This window comes from Rhincodon typus, chromosome 14 (assembly GCF_021869965.1).
Source record: "Rhincodon typus isolate 14 chromosome 14, sRhiTyp1.1, whole genome shotgun sequence".
Classification (NCBI taxonomy): Eukaryota; Metazoa; Chordata; class Chondrichthyes; order Orectolobiformes; family Rhincodontidae; genus Rhincodon; species Rhincodon typus.
The window spans coordinates 61,264,802-61,289,103 of record NC_063345.1 but is presented as its reverse complement, the minus strand read 5'-3'; the positions used below and the strand labels follow the sequence as shown (position 1 = coordinate 61,289,103).

Sequence of the window (24,302 nt, the reverse complement as noted above, 5' to 3'; positions counted from 1 at the left end):
ATGAAATAATTCTACAAGAATAGTTTGAGACAATCATAGTGATGATCTTAATTTTTAAACCAAATTCCATCGGGTTACAAAGGAGGATTGCTTGCTGTGAGGCCTAACAAGTTTTCTCGCCAAAGCTTACCAAACATGCATCATTAACTACCTATTCCATCCCTATGGCACACTGCTGGCCTGATACTAGCCTCAGTCTGCCACTCTACATGCATAGATCAACTCACCACTGCCAGGATATCCCAGAATTCACCAGCATCCCTGCCGCTGACGCCATCTTTAAAATCCAATGGTGCACCTGAACAAGTACTGTCAATCTGGTGCTGCCCTGCACGGTTCCTGACATTTGCTCTGGCTATCGCAGAGAAGGGAAAACTGGTGCCCCGCTTTGTGGGCAGGCTCCTGGAAGTCCTGGTGGGTAGATTGGCGCAGGTGAAGAACATCCTCTTGCCTCAGGACCCAGCAGAGGAGGTGATGTCAGCAGACCATGGCCCCAGGGCTACTGCAGTCTTAGTCATCTGGTGGAATGCCCAGAAAGTAGGAAAAGGTTCAATGACCTTCTCCACTCGGTGCCACTAGTTTCCTCACACTTACTCTGTGCTACTGTATCCACCTGTCACTAAGGCTCACGCTCAATGTTCTTTCAGGTCAAACTATAAGTTAGACGCCTTTATAGAGGGAGTAAATCCAAGGTAACTGGATAAAGATTACACACAAAGGGTTTTATGGAATGTATACAATGGGCTCTGTTACACAGAAACTGATGCAGTGGCTGCTCACAGTCAAAAATCTTCCTCAACCATTTTATGTCAACTAGAAACCACTTTTAGCCACTTTATGCTACTTCAGCCATGGGCAGCCCTAACACTCTGCCACTCACATTACTGCCTGCAGTACCTTCCCCACTTGCCCTCAGCTACCCCAATCCCTGCCACCACTAGCCCTTCCTGCCCTCTGTACTGCCTGCTCACTCACTCAGGACACCTCCTCATGTGCATCAAAATTAATAGCTGTGCAATCCACTTGCATCTCCCTTCATACCTGCCCCTCATTCCAGGGAGGTAGAGCAGATAAAGAGTCACGATGGATAGTGGGCTTTGTGACACTCTTATGAGGAGAGAAACTGACTGTAACTGCCCCAATGGGTGTTCCGACCGTGCCCAAGCCCCTGAGCTAATGTTGGAGGTTGCCCATGACTTACTGTGTGCTGGGACCCCTAAACAAAGGCTATCCCCTTAACTTGACTGAAGACAGCTGACAAGCAACTTCCTGGTTTTGTATCTGTGCTTACAGCAAGGCAACACAACAATACTGAGAGTCTGCTCTCTGAGGTTGAGCAGCAAAGTGCAAAAAGGTAAGGCAAGGCAGAGATGCTGTGATTACGTCTATGCACTCAAAGTGGGTGAACACTAAGAGAGTAAGTAAACAGTCTGGAGATGGAGCCTGGGCCGGTCCATGAGCTGGGTAGGTGTCCCTGAGTGTACATTTTCCTGCTGCAGCACTATAGTGAGAGTTGTTGGTGCAGCACTGAAGTGAAGAAACACACTGTAAGTGCATCCGAGATGTTTCATGAGGGATCTTTAGACACTGGCACATGTCAGATGCCAATGTTCGTGGATTTGGAGTGCTCGTGCCCAGGGTCGACTGCAGCATGCCCTGAGAGGTCAGTGCCTGGGGGCCCTGTGGAAAACGTTTGGAGCTGGTGGCAAGCTGCATCTGCCAGGTATCTGCTCTGATATCCTTGTAACCACGTCAAGAATTCTTGGTCTCTAGTTTGCTTGTGGCTGCATCTTAATGAGGAGCGATGTGTAGTTAACAAGCAACATTTCCCCATACCAGCAATTCACTACTCCCTCGCGAGAATCTCACCTCGACACACGGGATTTAGTTAAAAGATGCAGCGAGTTGCTCCCAACGTCAAGATAGGTCTCAATGGAGTCTTCATGTGGTTCAGCAACATCTCTTGCCATAGCCCAATGTCATTCAGGCTCCTGTAAGGTTCTAGCCATAATGTTTTCAGATTCATAAGTTTTGGAATACCCTGCAAAAAGTTCATCCAATTCAACCTGAGCCTCTGGATCATCATGAGGATTCTACACGGGATCAGATTTGTCATTTTCAGTTGAAGAACTCTCTCCATAACATTATCTTCAGGGCAGATTCCTTCTTCCATTTCTGTAACAGGTTTTCACTTACATCAAATTTTTGCACTGCAGTCTCATTATTTGATGGGTTTGGAAGCATTATAACTTCTTGTTTGTAACCAGCTTTATACTTCATTCTTTTCACAGAGGGACTCATTTCTGTTTATGAACCATCATGTGCGTTCTCCTTTGAATGAATGTGTCTTAAATGTCTATTAATCTCCCTTGCAATATGGTCCCTCTGGCTACGCATTCCCATACATCAACTCATTAGGCTATTAAAGCTGTGTGTGTGTGTGTGTGTGTGTGTGTGTGTGTGTGTGTGTGTGTGTGTGTGTGTGTGTGTGTGTGTGTGTGTGTGTGTGTGTATCTTCAGGTGACTGATAGGCACAGCACTATGGTAACTCTCTATCCAAGCTTTTAGCTGTACTTATATATCTTTCTATGGCTCGGTGTCAAAGCTCCTGAGAAGTGATATGGATCCGTTTAACTATCCTGAAGGTGTTATATACACACATTGGCAAGCAATTGTTGATGTGACCAATTTCAGCTGATCTGTGTGAGAAACCACATCGAGGGCTCAAGTCATACCTTCAAACAAGTTTCAATGACATATAAACTGTAGACATGCTTATCGACGTGACCAATTTTCATAGTTTGCAAGCAGTCCTTATTGTGGATACTTTGTGGGTTTAACCAGCAGTCTGGATTTTACAATGAAGTAAATATTAATTTTTGGTTGAAAAATATCTCAGCCTCCTGCTCACCCCACCTTTTCAACTCTGACCCCTTTTCCTACAAAGCTGAAAGGTAGGTTCCCAAGCAATTAGTGGCCCTTACATACTTCAGTGAAATGACAATTATACCTGTACAGACTGAAGCCGTCACTGCCACCAACTGTTCAACAGTAAAAATCACCGCAAGATCCAACCCTGTGTTCAACCACACACTTACTACAGACTGGAACGCACTGCCTAAAAAAGGATTCACCGAAGAAACTCAAAAGATAATTGAGTAAATACGTGAAAAGGAAACATTTGCAGACCTATGGAGACAGAGAGCAAGAACGGGACTGATTGAATAGCTGGAACCACCAAGGTGACACTGAGCCAAATAGCCTCCTTCTGGTATGTACTAATTTTATGTGAGCCCACCATGTCAAATGTAAATACATACCTTCAATGTTGAGGCGGAATAGACAACCTTTTTAACAAATGAGGGCGATAAAAAGGTCATAAATCAAAACACTCTTATAAGAGGATTGCAGAAGCCATGGCCCATAATTTGTTAGTGCATTTGCATCATGAGTTGCAGAATACACAAATTTGGACAACAGTACAGAATAAATAAGCCATGGCATTACACTTCAGGTATCAGCATATTAATGCTCAGTGTCATTATTGAAAAATCCCCTCTATTACTTCTTTGGAAAGCTTGACTCATCTGAAGTGGATTATCACCACCAGTATCATCGCAGAGCTGGGACATTTGGAAAAGCACAGCATGTGCTAGCTTTGGTTAATGTCATTTTAGCCCAATCACGTCAATTAGTTTGTGAAGCCCACTGAAAAAAAAAGACACATCTTTCAACACTATGTAATGGTAAAGAGGTGCCTTTGATTTCAGTGTTTACACATGCTGCACAGCAGTGAACTATACATGCTTGTATGCCTTTAATCACAGAATCCCTACAGTCTGGAAGCAGGCCATTTGGCCCATCAAGTCCACATTGACCACCTGAACAGCATTCCATCCATACTTAACCCCTACCCCATACCTGTAATGCTGCATTTCCCATGGCTAATCCACCCAATCTGGACACTATGGGGCAATTTAGCACAGCCAATCCACCTAACCTGCTCATCTTCAGGTTGTGGGGTGAAACTGGAGCACCCGGAGGAAACCCATGCAGGCAGGGAGAGAATGTGCAAACTCCACATGGACAGTCACCTGAGGCTGGAATCAAACCTGGGTCCCTGGCACTGTGAGGCAGCAGTGCTAACCTCTGAGCCACTGTGCTGCCTGTTCACATCTGCAAGGAACTTAGAGTGTTTTCTCATTTGATCTTGTGATGTGGTTGTTGCTGTCACTAGTTGCCCTTGAGAAGGTACTGGAGAGCTGCTTCCTTGAACCGCTGCAGTCCTTCTGACGAACACCCATAGTGCCATTATGGAGGGAGTTCGAAGATTTTTACCCAATGACAGTAATATGGTTTCACTAAATTGGGATGGTGTGAGATTTGGAGGGTAACTTGCAGATGGTGCAATTTTCAGCCATCTGCTGCCCCTGTCCTCGCAGATGGTAGAAATCTAGGGTTTGGAAGGTACTGTCAAAGCAGTCTTAGTGAGTTTATGCAGTGCATCTTGTAGATGGTACATACTGCTGTTGCTGTACATCAGTGATGGAGGGAGTGAATATTTAAAAAGTGATGATAGGGTGCTAATCAGTGTGCTGCTTAGTCATGCATATTGTTGAGTTTCTTGAATGCTGTTGGAGCTGCATTCATTTAAGAGACCGTACAGTATAGTTCTGATTTGTATTTTGGGGTGTCCGGAAGTGAGTCATTTGCTGCAGGATTCCTAGCCTCTGACCTGCTCTTGTAGCTACAGTATTCATACGACTAGTGCAGTTCAGTTTGTGGTTAATGATGACCTCAGAATGCTGATTTTGGAGAGTTCAGTGACGGTAGTGGTTAAACATCCAGGGACAATAAATCTATGTGGGGGTGCGTTCCAAATCTCAGGACTAGATGTATTGTTATTAATACTGGTTAGGTTCATTTTCGTACAGATAGATTAACCTGAAATTTCTCTTTCTAATACGCTCGGTTAACGTTTCAGCAAAAATTATTTGAGAGGAAAAATGCTTGCACAAAAACATCACGGATGTAATTACTACATTGTGGAGCCCAAGCACAATTCTCCACATTCATAAAAATGTCTGGTTCATTCATTTGTCCAGACAGGATTAATGAAAAGTCTTGGTTTATTTTAATTCTAACCTTTGATCCAGGTGGCGCCATCAGGCCTAGAAATGCATAGACAGCATTGTTCTCTCTGGCATCGAAAAATGCTTCAAAGTTCTATAAAGAAAGAAGATAGAATTATAGAATGACACAATACACATGGAGGCCATTACGCCCACTGTACCTGTGCTAGCTCTTAGAGAGAGCTGTCTACATTGTTCCAGTCCCACGTTCTTTCGCTTAGTCCCACAAGTATTTCCCTTCAAATATTCATACAATTCCCACTTTGAAAGTTCCTGCTCAACTTTTTCTCACCAACTCTATGGCTCTATAGATAAGGTTAATGGTAGCTGCCTTTTCTCTGGGATTGGGTATTTCAAGACTAGGGGGCACATTTTTAAGGTGAGAGGAGAGAGATTTAAAAAGAAGACATGGGGGCAATTTTTTACACGTAGGGTGGTTTCCCATGTGGAATGAACTTCCTGAGGAAGTGGTGGACATGGGATCAATTACAACATTTAAAAGACATTTGGATAAGTACTCAAATAGGAAAGGTTTGGAGGGATATGGGCCATGAGCAGACAGGCAGGAGTAGTTTAGTTTGGGATTATGTTCGGCATGGACAGGTTGGACCAAAGTGTCTGTTTCTGTGCTGTATGACTCTATTACCTCTCAGCTAGTGCATTCAAGGCCGGAACAACACACTGCAAACAACTTCTTTCAATCTGGTTACTGATTTTCTCTTTTATCTTTCAGTAACTTCTGGATGAACACTGGTTTGCGAATTATCCTCTGAGATGTAAAAGAATGTACAAAATGTAAATCACATAGTGAATGCACACAAAGGAAGTCGCATTGGAGAATGGGTAACTAACAAATGTAAAATGAATGTCATCTGATGGGATAGGAGTTGTGTTTTCCTTAAAATATTGAATAAGCTCATCATAAACTAAGTTACTAACAATTCTTTCTCTAGTTTATTTATTGATACACAAAGAAGGGATAATAACTTTAAGCAGGAAAGGATAACTGAAAATTAGCATCAGCATTTACTATTATCTGTAACAGATTGGTAACAGATATTCTATTGTTGTTCTTGATGCAGTACAGAAATGGACAGGAAAAATCAGGAGAGTTTTATATAACATAAGGAACTGCTGACATAAAAGTGAGCAAATCAGAGCTGGTATGGACAAAAATGATTGTTCACATTGGATCAGATGACTAGCATTTCAGGGCATGAAGAGGGATTTTGAAACATACGAATAAGGAACAAAAATAGGCCATTTGGCCCTTTGAGCCTGTTCCACTACGCAATAAGATCATGGCTGATCTGATCTTGACCTCAACTGTCCATTCCTGCATACCACTGACAGTCTTTTATCCCCCTTGGTAATCAAAAATCTATCTACTTCTGCCTGAAAAATATTGAAAGGTTCTTCATCCACTGCCTGTTGAGGAAGGGAACTCCAAAGGCAAGCAACCCTCAGAAGGAGAGAAAAACTTTTCCTCATCTCAATTTTAAATGCATGACCCCTTATTTTTAAACTATGATTCCCAGTTCAAGATAGTCCCAAGACAGACCATAAGGTATAAGAGAAGAATTAGGCCATTCGGTCCATCGAGACTGCTCTGTCATACCATCACGGCTGATATGTTTCTCAAGCCCATTCTCCTCCCTTCTCCCCGTAACCTTTGATACCCTTACCAATCAAATACCATCAATTACTTGACTCTACAGCCATCTGCGGCAATGAGTTCCACAGATTCACCACCCTCTGGATGAAGAAACTCCTCCTCAACGCGATTCTAAAGGGTCATCACTTCACTCTGAGGCTATGCCCTTCGGTCCTAGTCTCTCCTACTAATGGAAACATCTCCACATCCACTGTATCCAGGCCCCTCTTTATTCTGTAAGTTTCAATGAGACAACCCCTCATTCATCTAAACTCCATTGAATATTGACCCAGAGTATTCAACTGCTTGTCATATGACAAGGCCTTCATCCTAAAGATCATTGTTGAAAACCTCCTCTGGACACCATCCAATGCCAGCAAATCCTTTCTTAGATACAAAGCCCAAAATTGCTCACAATATTCCAAATGCCATCTAATCAGAGCCTTATACAGCCTCAGCAGTACATCTCTGCTCTTGTATTCTAGTTTTCTCAAAATTAATGTGAACGTTGCACTTGCCTTCCTAAATGCCAACTGAACCTGCATGTTAACCTGAAGAGAATTCTGAACTAGAACACCCAAGTCTCTTTGTGCTTCAGATTTCTGAAGCTTTTCCCTGTTTAGAAAATAGTCTATCCCTCTATTCTTCCTACCAAAGTGCCTAACCACACATTTTCTCACATTGGATTCCATCTGCCACTTCTTTGCCCACTCTCTGAGCCTGTCCAAGTCCTCCTGCCACCTCACTGCTTCCTCCACACTACCTGATCCTCCAACTATCTTTGTGTAATCTGCAAACTTAGCAATAGTGCCCTCAGTTCCTTCATCCAGATTATTAATGTATAACATGAATAGTTGTGGTCCCAACACTGACCCCTGAGGAACTCCACTAGTCACCGACTGCCATCCGGAAAAAGACCCCTTTATCCCCACTGTCTGTTTTCTGCCAGTCAGCCAATCCTCTATCCATGCCAGCGCCTTGCCCCCATGGGCTCTTATCTTATTTAGTTGCCTCCTGTGCGGCACCTTGTCAAAAGCCTTCTTGAAATCCAAATTGATTACGTCTATTGGCTCTCTTTTGACTAACTTGCTCATAACCTTCCCAAAGACTTCTAATAGATTTGTCAGACATGACCTCCCCTTGATGAAGCCGTACTGACTCAGCCCTATTTTCCCATCCATTTCCAAGCACTCCACAAATAATGGAATCTAAAATCTTACCAATAACTGAGGTCAGCTTAACTGGCCTATAGTTTCCTGTCTTCTGCCTCCCTCCCTTCTTAAACAGGGGTGTTACAGTAACCATTTTCCAGTCCTCTGGGACCCTCCCTGACTCCTGAAACATCACTACCAATGCCTCCACAATCTCCTCATCTATCTCATAGAGTTATACAGCACGATGCCTTCAGAACTGCAGGGTGTAGCCCATCCGGTCTGGGTGATTTACTCATCTGCAGGCCTTTCAGCTTCCTCAGCATCTTCTCCTTAGTGATGGCCACTACACGCACCTCTGCCCCTTGACTGTCTTGAAGTTCTGCTTGTGTCTTCCAAGTGAAGGCTGATTCAAAATACCTATTCAGTTTCTTTACCATCTCTTTGTTCCCTTTACTATTTCTCGAACCTCATCTTCCAGTGGTCCAATGTCTACTCTTGCCTCTCTCTTAGCTTTTAGATATCTAAAACAGACTCTTGCAATCGTCTTTTATAATACTAGCTAGCTTACCCTCCTATTTCATCTTCTGCACTGTATTGCTTTTGTAGATGTCCTCTAATGGTTCTTAAAGGCTTCCTAATCTTTGGCTTTCTAATAATCTTCACCACGTTGTATGTTTTTCCTTTTGCTTTTATGCTGTCCCTTACTTCCCTTGTCAGCCATGGTTGCCTCATCCTTCCCTAAGTATGTTTCTTCTTCCTTGGGATAATTTTTTTTCTATACTTCCCCAATTACCCTAACAAACCCCTGCCATTACTGCTCCACTGTCTTCCTTGCTAGGCTCCCCTTCCAATCATCTCTAGCCAGCTCCTCTCTCATGTCTTTGTAGTTACCTTTACTCAATTATAATATAATTATACCTGACTCAATCTTCTCATTTTCAAACTGCAGGGTGAATTCTGTTATATTATGGTCCCTGCCCTCCCCACCGGGGATCCTTCACCTTAAGCTCCCTAATGACATCTGCCTCATTATACATTCCCAAATCCAGAATTGCCTGCTCCCTTGTTGGCTCTACCACAAGCTGCTGCAAAAACCATATCGCAGATATTACATAAGTTTCTTTTCTTTGGATCTGCTACCAACCTTATTTTCCCAGTCCACCTGCATATTGAGGTCCCCCACGGTTATTGTAATAGTGCCATTTTGACATGCCTTTTCTATCTCCTGATTTAGTTTCTGCCCCACATCCTGACTACTGATGGAGGCACTGCACATATCTCCCAACATTATCTTTTTCCTTTGTAGTTTCTCAACCCTACCCACACAGATCCTACACCTTCCAACACTGAACCGCTTCCCGCTATTGATTTAATTTCATTTCTTACTAACAAGACAGCCTGACCCTTTCTGACCATCTGCCCATCCTCTCGATAGGACATGTACTCTTGGATATTTAGTTCCCAGCCCTGATACGCTTGTAACCAAGTCTCTGTGTTGCCCATAACATCGTACCTGCCAATTTCAATAGGAAACATCCTTCCCACATCCACCCGGGCAAATCACTTCAGGTTCTTATAAGTTTCAATTCAGTCACTTCTGACTAATCTAAACTCCAGAGAATACAGGTGCAGTCTGTCCAGGCTTTCCTCATAAGACAATCCGCTCATTCTAGAGACTAATCTGGTAAACCTTCTGAAAGTAAAACAGGAGGAGAAGACAAGGAGATGGTACCTTAGCTTGTGTGAACAGGCAGTCATTAACCGACAGTCATTAACAGGCAGAAATTAACCGAGCAGAACAAGATAACAGACCCTATCCTGGTCAGCAAGCTCATGGGTGATTTATGATCTGTTTCAAATTGGAAATTAGTGTCTAGACACTGTAGTACGTTCATCTTCGTGCCAACAAATGTTTAGCTGTCACCAAATGGTATCAAGTTTGAATCTCTTAAAATCAGTCATATTCTGTCACTGGAAGAAGTTCCTCCCTATTTTTTCTTTAAAAAAAACACTCATAATTTTGAACTTCCATTGAGTCTTGTCTTCACATCTTGGGATCAAAGGAGAACAACCTCAGTTTCTCTAGTATCTGCTTTATTGAATGTCCTCATCTTGAGCAACATTCCAGTTAATCCCCCCTGCAACCTTTTCACCTTTCTAAAATTTACGTTTGCATCAAACACAATACTCTTGCTGGAGCCTAACCAATGATTCATAGAAACTTAGCACAGCTTTCCTAATTTCACATACATTGCTCCTGTTTATGCCGCCATTTCAGGATCTGACTTTTTAAAAAAAGAGAAAACAATCTTTGCAACTTATCTCGATAAACTTTTATCTGCCACGTGCCTGGCCGTTTCACCAGACTGTTAGTGTCTTCTTGAAGTCTGTTACTATCTCCTCCACTTTTTACAACATCTAAATTTTGTATCATCGTCAAAACTTAGAATTTAAGTCCTGTATACCCAAGCCTAGATCATTGGCACAGATCAAAAACAGCAGAGGTTCCAATGGTAACACTTAGGAAACAGCCTTGTGCTGTTTGTCAGAACCACTCTCCCGTCAGGGACAATGAAGTGCCAAACCCAATATTCTTATTTGGACAGCATCCTCTGGAATAGGTTAATAATTCCAGCAAACCCCTGGAATGCATCAAACTGATGCATGGAGCTTAAGATTATTCCAGAGAATCCCCGTGGATCAATGGATGCTTACGGGAATGTGTCAAAATTTCCAGTGGGTACCATAAATCCGTCAATTGTTCCAAAGAATCTGGAGTCAAATCATTTGTTCCAGGGCATCACTGGAGTCCATCAGATATTCCAGGGAATACCTGTGCGAACGTCAATAAACCCAGAATATCCTGTATTGCTATGTCCAGGGAGAAATCCTGGAAGTATTATCAGTGGTTCCAAGGAACCCCCAACTCTATTAGTTAGTATGAAAGATTCATTAAGTTATCAATTAATTGATTGGTACTAGTATTCCAATTACTGGATTGTGCTAAGAAGTCTCATAAAGACAGGTAACTGACTCTAACCAATGATCAGTTCTCAGAGCAGGAGGATCTGTTTGATCAGGTGACTGCAGTATTAAAAAAAATATTGTAAGGTCATAGTCATTACTTTCAGCCTCCTTGGAATAAATAAGGCAATTCCCAAAGGCATAAAAATAAAAGGTTTATAGATTGTCAGCCTTTGAAATAGGCCAGGTATGAGATGCAGGGGTCAACATGATGGACGGGTTAAAGACAGTTAGAATGAACACTTTGACGCATTTCACTATTACAGCAGAACAAAATAATGGGCAAATGAGTCTGAGTAATGACTTAGCAACAGCTAATGGGGGCTTCAGGTGTAACTCAAAGGATCACTCTGCCTCAAGTAGTGAGATACAGTCCTCTAAATCATATGAGGATGAGAATTCTGAGCAGGAGATTGAAAACAATGAAGAAACCAGACAAACTGATCACAAGGTAATGTAGTCCCGCAATGAATGCAATAGCCATGGACTCCTTTAACTGCGCAGCATTAGGCAGTACTTGTGCATTGACGGTATGTGGGACTTATTGAGTAAAATATGACCTCGATTCACTAATTTTGAGGATTGATGCAAGATTGAGGAACATTAAAGGAACTACTTGTTTTAAGCTTAGCAATGACAGCACATTGCAATCACAGAAGAAGGTTGTAATTCCATGAAAAGTAGCTGAAACGAGTCATTAAATAAGCAATGACACAGTCTACAGCTCAATTCATTTGCTATTAAATACATCTTCTGGAAAAATGGCCCAGATAAAACCTGACATGCCACAATTTGGAGGGAAAGGAAACGTCTAAAGTTAAATATATGGATGCAAGTCATAATGTCAGATTGTTAAACAAAAGAAATGCACTTATGAAGTAATTATTCATGGCTGTAGATGAAAAGTGTCTAAGGATAGTGCTGTATACAGGATATGCTGTCTTTGGTTTAACTTATTTTTAAATTTTGCTTGTGTATATAACCGCATTTTGTTTAGATAAAGGTGAATATGTTAATTGTATTTAATAGTATGCAGATGGTGCGTACTATCAGGGGTTCCACTTAAATTCTATAAATAAGAGCAGACTGTAAGGTTAGGAGTAGGTGCCTCTCAGCAAATGACAAGCTTAGAAAAGTGTGTCAAGATTGGATTCAGGTCTATCATTCACCATTTGGAATTTAAGACTGAATTTGTTGATGTTTTCAGGGAAACCTATTAATACTGTCAGATGGTCCCGCACAGAGTTTGCAAACATCCTGTCTCCCAAAAAAGCAAAATCCACATAAAGTCTCAGGATTAGTTTCAAACCACATTAAAGTCATGCTATGCAGCTGAACTCCCCTCTAAATAAAACAGTTACTGTCTGCACGTATGAATTCCAACACATTCTCTGTAACCTTCAAAGTTGAAAATCAGTGGCTACATTTCAAAAACACAACATTAGGCAAAGGTTTATTTTAAAGACGTCAGCCCTTATTTCACGGTGAAAATCCCAGAAGTTTATTCACTTTGGATCCACTCAGCTGCTTTAACTCATGTTCATATTATTACATCTCCCAATGCTCCCAGTAACTAATTAGTTTCATTTTTATTTCAACAGCTGTTTAATTCAGCCTCCAAGGCTATTTCAGTCATAAAATGTCAGAGGGTAGGGGGGAAGAGCGTAATAAAAGATTCTTCATCAAATGAGCACATACTGAACAAATAACCTTGCATAGTAATTACCACAGTCTGCCAAGATTAAAATTGCCAGCCACTGATCAATACTCACTAACACCAAACCGTCATTTACAATAAAGTTGGTTTTATTTCAGCAATGCAGGAGATCTTTGCTAATTAGGAATGCATTAATTCCAAAGCATTAATTTCTGGTGTAAATGTGATGCTAAAAGAACTAAATGTAATACGCTTTTACAATTTGATGTCATTTGAGCAATTTTAACAAATGAGGTGACATTATAACTCAAAGTTGACAGTGAAGAGGGATGTCATCAATTAGAGTTTAGTCTTTGCACTATTAGTGGATGAGAGCGGAGTGTGTTCATATATTCCTCTACAGTCATTTTAACATGGATGCAAGAAGGCTTGTGATGCCGCTCGAAGAGTGGTCAAAGAGAAAAGCATACAGCAAGCTGCCAATCAGAAACACTGTTCAGACACACAGGACAATATCTCAAAGGACTTCAGTTAAACAGTGGACATTGTATGGGAGGAGAGTGGAAAACAAAGCAGTTATGTGATACAACCCAGTGGAGGTTGTTGTAAGTATACAAGCTGGTCATAAATTACAAAGAATGACGTGTAAGTTCTGGATGATGGAGTGAGGTGGCGGATTAATTGGCCACCAGTGAGGGAAAGGGAGAAGGACAGTTTTAAAGCAGTGCAGGACGCTTATTGGAATTCTAACAGGGCAGACCACCAACATACAGTGATGTGGCATCATGCCATTCACCCATTGATATCATCAACATTCACTTCTAAGTCTACTAAAAGCTTCGAACGTAATTTTACTTGACTGACTTACTTTATTTCATTTTCAAGAAAAAGCTCACATTAGCAATGGAGTGATATTCTGTTTGCGAAAGCTTGCCTTACCCCACAATAATGGTCATTATTGAAGATCTGAGGTGGAAGTGGGTTTCCACCTACAGGTCGGCAGTTCTCTGGAACATTCTCCCTCATAAACATTTTGCTTTCGTCACTGATTGCAATGTCACATCTTTCAAACTCAATTTTGTTTGCCTGTAGGTAGTCCAATATCTCTTGTTGCTGCTTCTTAATCTAGAAATGAAACCAATATACTGATTACTCAATGCAGGAACCACAAACATATGAAAGGAATTCCCTACGCTTGAGATGCTAGTATAGAACTAAGCACATTGCTCATTGTAAAATTATAGACTAAACATATATAGTGCACCTCCTTTGTCAGTCATCATTCTAAAGATTCATTGTAAGTTCTATATAAACATACTACTGTTGCTTGTTTATTGGAGAATGATACAAAATGTGGTCATGAATTAATGACAGCGCTGCATTCCTGAAATTGTGAGCACCATGCTGTGGAGGCACACTTTGACACTAATTAAGATACCAGCATTTTTCGAATTTGTCTTCCTCTCTACTTTAACATGACTTCAATGCAGCTCGCTCCCTATCGATCCCTCATATAATCATTGAGTGTTCTCCTGACTTTCCTTCATTTCCATTTTCCCCAATGTTCACAAGCACATCGTCTGGAATGTGCTTTTTTGAAACAAGGAACCGTTCACAAGGCAGTCAACGTGTAACCAGCAAAGCAAGCAGCATTGTATCAAATTAGCCCCAAGTTTGCACCCACAGCAGATATACATGCTGACAGGTTAGCAGCTAAATCCAGAGTCACAACAATACCGTGAGTTCCAAGGAGTTTTCCTACCCTCAAATCCATGAAAAACTCACAGCAATTTATCACTGGCTATCTCAGATCCTCAGGACGTCCCAGATTGCTGCACCAAACCATTGGACTATTTCAGTGCAATCACTGTTCTGTGGAAAGCTTTCATTTAAGGTGGCTTTGTTTGACCTGTTTGCAGTTTAGAAACACCTGTACTACCTACCCTGTTTTCTCCTGCTCTCCACTAGCCCCTTCCTGGGGAACCCATGGCTTCACACAGTCTCCTCTTACTGCTTGCCACCACTGGGCTGCCAAGGAGGGCAGGAGTGGGAAGTGACTGCCAGGGAGACGGCTGCAATTAAAACTAGGTGAGATCAAAATAATTGACAATCATTTAAAACACTTAACCATCATCAAACTGAAGGCAGGTTTGTCAATACTACGGCTTTAAGAGGTGTATTTTGTCCTGGGTTTTTTTTTATTTGAAGAGAGGTTTTAAGACAGAAGTGCCTAGCTTTCTATTGAAAGTAAGCAGTTTGTGAGGCCATGGGTTTTTCCTTAAAAGTTGGAACAATAGAAGCAGCCTGAAGGCAAAGGGTAAGCTCCCACAGAACCAGGATTTTAGTTTAAGTTCTTCAGTAGTAGCAGTTGCTGGGTTTTGAAGTTGTAGTACATCTCTCCCTGCTACTCTCTCCGAGTTTTCTCTTCATGTTTTTCCTCCCAGACAGGAGAATTGCACGTGAGACAATTTATTTTACTGAATTTGCCTTTGCCAAGGGTGTGTCAATGGGATGTTACTATATTGCAACAGTTAATTAGTAGAAGTTACTATATCTGTTATTTTGTTAAGCCTTTTGGTAGAGTTGCAGCTAAGCCAATTCTTTACTTTCTCCTTTTGTTGTATTTTAACTATAGAGGGTGAATAAAGTGTGTTTTGCTTCAAGATTGGTCGTTTAACCAATCGAATTGCATCCAGAATGCAACGCCTAGCCCTTGCCTTTAAAATAAGAAAAACTTAGGCTTTAGACTATCTTCTTAATATATTTTGAGTTTGGTCTCGTCCATAATATAGGCCTCAAGGAAGTTTGGGATAATGCTTGGCATGGACTGTTTGGACTGAAGGGTCTGTTTCAGTGCTGTATGGCTCTATGACTGGTGGAGTGATATCTGCACTGAACACAGATCGGAAGACAAAAATTGACAAGGTTTATGAGAAAAAGCAGATAGTGAGCACAAGAAACGGCTGACTGACAAATCTTTAGGTGAAGTTGCTCAGACAGCAAAGCAACTGTCCACAAAGTGACAAAACACATTTGATTTTGTTACCAGATGATGACCTCACACAGGTTCAACAGTAAACTTTCAATCGTTCGCTTCCGAAAGAAGAATTATCAGCACCAAGGAGAAAGATCGTGCTAAATTAGGCAGCAGCCCTCCAGCAAAACACTGGGGCATCTGAAAATATCTAGCTCACCAGAAATCAACTACAGATGGCAAATGAAAACATCTAACTGAATCAACAAGTTGTAATAAAGAACGTAAGAGCTAAGAGCAGGAGTGGACAATTCAATCCCTCCAGCCTGCTCCATCATTTAATACGATCATGGCTAACCTCAACTGGGCCTCAACTCCACTTTCCTGCCCACTCTCCCTAACCCCTAATCCATTGGTACACACAAATCCGTCTATGTCCTCCTTATGTTTATTCAGTGTCCTGATGTACACTGCACAGTGGGGTAATGAATTCCACAGATTCATGAATCTTTGAGAGGGGTGACCTTACACAGGTTTATAAAATCATGAGGGGCATGGATAGGGTGAATAGTCAAGGTCTTGTTGCTAGGTAGGGGAGTCCAAAACTTGACAGCATTGGCTTAAGGTGTGAGGGGAAAAAGTTTTCAAAATACTTGAGGGGATAACTTTTTCACGCAGAGGGTTGTGCGTACGTGGAATGAGCTGCCAGAGGGAGTGGTGAAGATGGTACAATTACAACATTTTAAAAAGGTATTTGGATGGGTAGATGAATATGAGGGATATTAACCAATTGCTGGCAAATGGGATTAGGTCAGATTGGGATGTCTGATCGGCATGAATGAGTTCAGCCAAAGGGTCTGTTTCTACACTGTATGACTCTATGATTCAAAGTAATTCCTCATCTCTGTTTTAAATCTGCAAGCCTTTATCCTAGAATTATGAACCCTTGTTCTAGAATAGCTTTCCACTTCAACACAGATAGATCAGCAGATTGAGAATAAAGAACTGCTTGAACAAAAATGGAGATAAAAACGAAAAGAACTGCAGATGCTGTAAATCAGGAACAAAAACAGAAGGTGCTGGAAAAACTCAGCAGGTCTGGCAGCATCTGAGGAAGTTCTGTGGAAGGGTCATCGGACCCAAAACGATAACTCTGATTTTTTTCTTCACAGATGCTGCCAGACCGGCTGAGCTTTTCCAAAAATGGAGATAAGTTGCACTTCAACTTACAGGTATTCAATGTGGTAGTGGTAATGTTATTGGACTAATGATCCAGAGACCCAGCTTATCGGTTCCCATCCATCCATGGCAGGTTTTAACTTTAATTCTACTAATAAAATCTGGAACAACACTTTTCACTGTATCTTGGTGCAATAATAAATCAAATCAAAATTCAAATCAAAAAGTAACCATCACTTGCCATAAAAAAAAACCATCGTATGTCCTTTATGGAAGGAAATCAGCTATTCTTACATGGTTCACCGTGACTCAAAACCCACAACGTGCTTGACTCTTAGTTACCCTGTGAAATGGCCACACAAGCCAGTCAGCTGTAATTTACCATGGCAAAATCTAACGAAAGGGCTGATAACTCAAAATCAACAACTGCAGAGTCTCCCTTACTAACTTCGGCTGGGGGGTGCCGGAGGTGGGATTTGGGAGAGTTGTTCCTTAGACTGGTCAAGCGCCAGCTTTCCACAGTTACACTCACAGAATCATATCTTACATAAAGACAATGGCCTAGTCGCCACCATCACCAGCTCTCGAAATGTCCTGTCTCACCAACAGGCCAGACCCAGAGGGAGCTGCACTGACAGCCCTCCACATTGAATCCAAACCCCGCGTCGTGTCGGTACATCAGGTCAATTATGGGCAAGGAAACCTTCTCCTGATTATTATGTACTGCCAACCATCCCCTCACTCCCATCAGTTGATGGGTCAGTACTCCCTTGTGTTGACCACTATTTGGAAGAAGTAGCGAGCGCGACAAGAGCACAAAGTGACCAGGCTGGTTGACTTCTAAAGTTGCTAGATTGGCCTGTGGCAGGTGGGAAGGGCACCAACAAGAGGGAAAAAGATACACAAAATCTCCCTCACCAAGCGGGCTGTAGCAGATGCGTTTTTCTGTGATGGTGTTGGTCGGATCTTATGGAGACGATGTTCTATCTTCACATTTGAGGAAAGTCTCCATCATGTTGGCTAGCACCACCACCACATCAACTGGAACACATCTCAAACACATTCAGCAACTCAAAACTGGCTATCCAGGAAGCTCTGTGGGCCAGGGAAATTGATTATAACTGATTATAACGATAAACGATAGGCACATTAGGGCCAGACTGTCCGAGGAGTACCAATCTCTCACCCACTGCCACACCGCTCCTCTATTTTTGCCATGAATGAGCTTTGTGTTTCTCAGAGGAAATTCCGATTTGGGACCTCCTTGAAAAATGTCAAGCCATGCTTCCATTTTGACAGTTCTCTTGTTCAGCAGATCTGTCAGAGGAAGGCAAACTTCAATGAGCGGTTAGCAGTCATATTCTAAAATTTAGAAGTCCAGAATCACAGATAGTCACTTTGACAGCAGCTGTCAAAAGTAAATGCGAAGTTAGGATGCTAAGAAGGCAGGATGCCAAGTTGGGAGGTAATAGATTACGGGGAGTATAGTGCCAGGTGGGCATTGAGTAGAGTGCCAAGTTGGTAAGGTGCCAAGGTGCAATATGGCCAGATAAATGTCGGAGTGTTTAGGGTAGTTGAGACTTATTGGGTCCAGTGAAGAAGGGGGTGGGTGGAGAAGGTGGTGGGCATGTCATGTCCTGTTGGAGGGGGAGGTCATGGAGGGGTGGTTTGGGTCTGAATCAGGGGAACAATTGGATGCAACAGCGGGGGGCAACGTTGCTGGGCCTGAAGTGGGTGAAGAAGGGTCCAGCCCAGGGCAGGGGAAGGGGGAATTCAGGTGCTGCAAGGAAAGGGAGGTTGACTACAGAGGGGTGGCAAGTGGCATGCTGGCATGTGCCAGATGTTGTGCATAGAGGGTTTTGCTGTCTGGTCAATTGGTGAGGGTTTTTGGGGTCTGACAATGGATTGGTGGAGTAAGAGAAATTGTAGACCATGCAAAGCTCCTATCTACTCTGGAACAACTGTCAGACCATTGGAAAATCCTAACCATCGTTTTACACCACATCAGCAACATAAATCTCTGTTTCGCCACTGACAAAACGATCCAGACAAATATGTTTGCTGCATGGTTCTAAGCACTTGCTGTGTTTGGAATTACAGGAAACAAAATTTCATCCTGTTTGTTACAAACATTAAGTGGTATACACTGGCTAAATGGATCTTGCATTTGTACCTCGTGTCACAGCAGCCTGAATGTAGTCAAATTAGTCAGGAAGTAGCAGTGAGCTTCTTTGTAGAATCCACACTGCTAAACGATGGGAGAGAATGGAGGAGTGAAGTGAACTATAATCCTCTTATCGTATTGTACAACATGGAAATCTGGAGTCACACAGTTAGCACCATTTGTGTGCAATCATTTGGTGATAGTTTCAGAGTTCCTGAAACAAAGGAAATTAAAGATGGACATCTGATTGAGACTTTTAGGGCTTTGGAAGAATTGAGAGCAGACAAAGTCCTAACCTAGGATTTTTCTGATTTGTACAGTTTAGCTACAGAGATTAACAGTTGCAGGTTAAATTGACATTCATAACAAAACTTTTCATCATTCAGGGAGGTCACAAAACAGTTGGTGTCGGTCCAGTATCACAATAGTGCTGTAGGGAGGACTGCTCTAGATTGATACTGGGTACATAACTGTGGCAATGAAAACAAGGCTTCACTGCATTCCACCAACCGATACCTTAATCTGGTAGAGTAAGAAATAGAAGGAAAATGTTTAGTTCTCCGAGACTGCAACAAAATTTGCAACAAATGAAGTTCTTTCTAAATACTGAAATATTCCAAAAATTCAAACCAGGTCACGATGATTTTGTCGAGATCACTCAAAACAAAACTACTTGCAGGGCTAGGGCCTTACAAAATATTGCAACTGAAGCCACTTAAATCTGCTTCATTTTCTGTACAAACAGGAAACCAGCCAAATAAACAAACTGCCCCAAAGCAGCAACAGACTTTTCGGGGTGGGGGGGAACTAGAAAAATGACTTGTTTGCTTCACGAGGTCATATGTGAAACAGAAGGGGACAAGAGCTAAACAACAGGCTAAATGCTTCTGCTGCTGCTCTCAGGGAAATAGGCGACTGAGGGGTCACTTGCTTTGAGAATAATGGCACAGTGCCATTGTTTTAATGTTAACGTTGGCAGCACAAGATAAAGTCCAATGGGGCACTGCAACAGCAACCCCTGTTGCTCTGCCCAAACCCTATCCCCATCCAGGCTACCTCAGAAAGCCAAAACAAAATTAAAAAACTATTAACAAGGAGCCAAAATAGCCTGTATGCTTCATACAGTGCTGAACTGTAAGTCTGTCATGGACTGTGCCACTAATCTGAATTAAACAGTGTGCAACACTAATGCAACCCAGCTCCTTGCATTTCTGGTTTGTACTTGAAGGCTGGTGAAATCTTATAGAATGAAAATTACCTTGAAATTACAAACCCCAACATGAGCTTCATTTATTTATCAATAAAGTACGCTCAGGTTATAATGCGGCTGTTGCCTGGATATTAATGTAATCCAGAACCAAAAACAGCGATGATGGCCTTCCCATTTATGGGAAAGTAAAAACAAACTGACTCTGAACTGAGCTGCTGCCCAGCAGTTGATCACCAAATTTGGTAGCAACAAGAGGCTGCCTGATTTCAAGTTCAAGCACGACTCAAGGCAGCCAAGATACAGTATTTAGACACAAAACGTTAAACATGTGACAGCTACTCAGAGGACCACTTCAAAGCATGTCCACCAGCAGAGGGATTCAAATCTCAGGTTTTGGCATAAAGTGTTGGAACTGACTCTTCAACTTCCATCTAAAGTCATGCCTTTAAAGTCTGTAAGAGATCCCTACACAACGTCCTGCAAATGCTGCTGCAGCTATTTTCGAGTGTACCTCAGGGTCACGTGGATGCCAAGCTCTGCCAACTTGGCCCCACATACGGTTACATTTCCTATACACTCAATTGTCCTATTCGATCTTTGCGAACCTGGATTTTTTCAGAAGCTTTGTTCATAGTATTAATCATTATTAGTGGACAAATCCTACATTGCGACATTAGTCAGCAAATCGAGATAAACACAATCTTCCCAAGTTTCTCATTCTCAGGACGAGGGCTTTGTGGCAATCAATGCCCATCTCTAATTGCCCTTGGGAAGCTGCCTTCGTGTCTTGAACTGTTGCAATCCATGTGGTGTAGTAGGTGCACCCATAATGCTGTTAGCTAGGGAGTGTCAAGATTTTGACCTAGCCACAAATTTAGACTTTACGTGTGGCATGGGTCTCTGAACATTTACTTAGCACACAACAGCAAGAGCCCAAATCCTTTTTGATACTCTATTATGTCAGAACTACAAATGATGACAGCAGGCGGAGGTCATTTGGCAATTGTGCTCATGCCAGCTTTCTTTGAAAGCAATTCAGCTTGTCCGATTCCCAGTCTCTTTTCCCTGTAGCCTTGCAAATTCTCCTTCTCCAACAAACTATTCAATTCACTTTTGGAAGCGATCTTTAAATCTTGCCTCACTTACACTCTGTGCTTCAGATCCAAACAATTCACAACGTAAAAGTGTTGTTTGTCGTATTGCTATTGGTACTCTTACATGATAGATTTCATTGTTGTGGTGTCTGATTGTCCTGTGGACACCAGTTAATGCAATGCTGCATTAGATAGTGGCTTTGGGTGAATGCATTGAGGTAATCAGAACTGACCCACTGCCCATCACCAGGGTTCAGCTTCAGAAGCACATAATTTCAAAACAGCCCATCCCATAGTGGGGTACATGAAAGGAAGGAAGATCTTGCTTTTGTAAAGCACCTCTTTCTTGACTCCAAGACACTACAAAGTCCTTTGCAGCCAACTGAGTTCTTTTGAAATGCAGTCGCTGGAGGAAATGCAACAGGGGAATGGTCCAAAACAAAAGGCTACAAACAGGAATGTGATCGTGATCATTTTAGTGACATTTGTTGAGGGATAAACATTGGCAAGGACACCGAGAAGTGTTCTTCTACTCATTTAAGAAAAGTGCATGAGATCCACAAGAGATAGGACCTTTGCTTAAATGAAAGATGGCACTTCCAGCAATGCAACACTCTCTCAGGATTGCACTAACGTAGTACTTGTGTCCAAGGAGTCAATAACCTACTCTTTTCCTGTGTTTCTATCTCCTTATTCTCACATATACTTATAATTCTTAAGTGCATAACACCAGCGCTGAATCAGTTAGCACACTTGACAGTGAGTTCAACTCCCACCTCACCAATAATTGGACAGGATTTTGGCCCCATTATATAGAGTGATATCAGTGGTGTTTGAACCAGCAAGGACAAGCCATAACCATGCATAATAGTAACCTGTGATCCCCATTCAAAAGCCATGGTTTAAGTAGTTGAGAAGTGTAAATTTAGGTATAAGTTATCAAAACTGTTGTTGAAAGATAACCATGCACTCAATAACAAATGTAAAAAAAACTTTCTTACAGCAATCCAACTAAAATGTCGCAGATACTGACAAATCATTTGCAATGCACATTTTCCATAGGCTCCACCACCACCAGCTACGCACCTCCCACCCCCAGACAATCCAGCTTACAGCTAAAGTGTTGGACAGCAGCTTTAAGTAGATTGGAAAGGGTTAATTGAAGGAATGAAGCAGGTCTGATCAATTCTGCATTGTGGCCTGCTAAATGTGGTATTGATATGCTACATTCTTCCTATCCCAAGCGTGAGATATTAATTTTTGGCGCAAAAATAAACAACTGTGCAGGTTTAGACTGTTATTTTCAACTAGCTAATCGATATTTTGAATATCTGAACTGATGGTGCTGCAAGGGAGCTAAAGGAGGACTACTCCCTCTGTTAAATGCACTGAAGGTCATATAGAGGTCAGAAAGATAAATAGAGTTGGCATATGGCAGTGATTGGAGTGCAATTAACGACAAGGAAAGAGATTCCATCTGGACGGGAAGTTAAGCAGATTGCAGTAACTGCACTTCCTGAGCCAGTGATAATCACTGAGTCCCAGGGTTGCCCATTTCACAAGAATGGAGCTCTATGTCATGGCCCCATTACTCTTCCCAATGTCTGTCATAAATAAATGTTAAATTGATCTTAGCAATATGTGTATAATTGTCTCCGATTGGGAGGGCTAAACCCACATTTCACGCAGGAGACAGAATCCTCACGCTAGCCTAATGAAAGGCAGGTCGCAGTGAACTTTCAAAAAAAGATATAAACTTGGAGAAGATAAAGGCACCCCAATGCTGGGACGTCAACTGATAGTAAGATTCAGGCTCCTTCTAAAGTCCTGAAGATTCCCTCCAAATGGAGGGAAGCAAAGGTGAAACCTTCTGTCAATGAAATGAGAAATGGGCAGATACAACAGTAAAGAAAATGAGTTGGTAGCTAACCTGACTAGGCACAGATCAGCACTGCTCAAAATGAGGAAATGTTGCTGGATCTGAGGTTCCCCAAGGAGAAGCAATTATAGACTTGGACGTTCACCTTTCAGATGAGAATCGTTAAGTCAGGACACTTCCTGGTGTTGTGACACCATTTCATGCCCAGTGGCAGTCCCTGTTATTTATGTAATGGGGTGACAGTAGTGGGTGAAGGCAGGGCTGCTGTTGAAGCAGAGTAAAAGATGGAAACATTGGCAGGTGAATGCCAGTGGGGAGCTGGCTAAAAGTACGCTTTGCTTCCCTAGGAAGTCAGCCCAGTGCACCCTAGCCCTCACCCCCTTTACACATGTCCCATGCTTCCTCCAGAAATCTGTCCTGGCCCCTCCACATCCACCATGTGCCAGGGACACCCCCTGTACACCTTTACCTTCCCCAATATCCCCTCACCCATGTCCACTCACCTAACGTCCACAATGGTCAAAACCCCTGAACATTGCTGTGAATTACATCACATGCCAAAATTGGAGGCTACTCCATGAAAGATACAGGGGGTCTAAAATGCCAAGACCCCAGTGCAACACCAACCATTCAAAGTCAGGGCACCATGTGTGGGATCACTGTCTGCAACCTTATCCTGCGCCACTGACGATAACCATCCACCAGGAATGGTGACGGGAATCCTGGCATGGAGACCTGCCCTGTCATTCCTGCACAAAAAAAGAAAGTATGCCCCAGCTGAGGGAAATCGGAACATCGATGATTCCAGAAGTCAGAAACGAAGGCAGGAAAATGCTGGAAATGCTCAGCAGATCTGGCAGTCTCCATACAGCGAGAAACAAGGTTAGCAGGCAGAACCTTCAGGTCTTAGGAGATGTCATTCAGTTCGGACCATTCATAGCTGGATGGGGCAGAATCCAAAGGATACAGGCCCATTCATACAGTCTGCAGCATTGGAGGAATGACAGCCCCAAAGCCAGAGGTAGGCACTGCCAATGACGGATGTTGAACACCTCGAAGGTCCATCCAGCTCGAGGCGCCGCCTTGCGATTTGTGAACTTGTTTTAAAAAAAGTCCTTTACATATAACTGTGACTCCTGTAGGGGAGAAATCCATCATTAAGATGGTTTTTCGCAACGACA

At 42.3% G+C, this 24,302-nt stretch overlaps 1 protein-coding gene across 1 annotated transcript in view; it reads right to left on the bottom strand.

Annotated features, from left to right (window-relative positions):
- sh3bgrl (SH3 domain binding glutamate-rich protein like) overlaps positions 1-24,302 on the bottom strand; it is a 66,072-nt gene that overhangs the window by 15,164 nt on the left and 26,606 nt on the right. Inside the window, exons 2-3 of the mRNA XM_020516412.2 lie at positions 13,561-13,746; positions 5,146-5,226 (exon numbers count right to left, since the gene is read on the bottom strand). Of these exons, the coding sequence (XP_020372001.1) occupies positions 5,146-5,226; positions 13,561-13,746 (267 nt within the window). The remainder of the gene's footprint in view (positions 1-5,145; positions 5,227-13,560; positions 13,747-24,302) is intronic.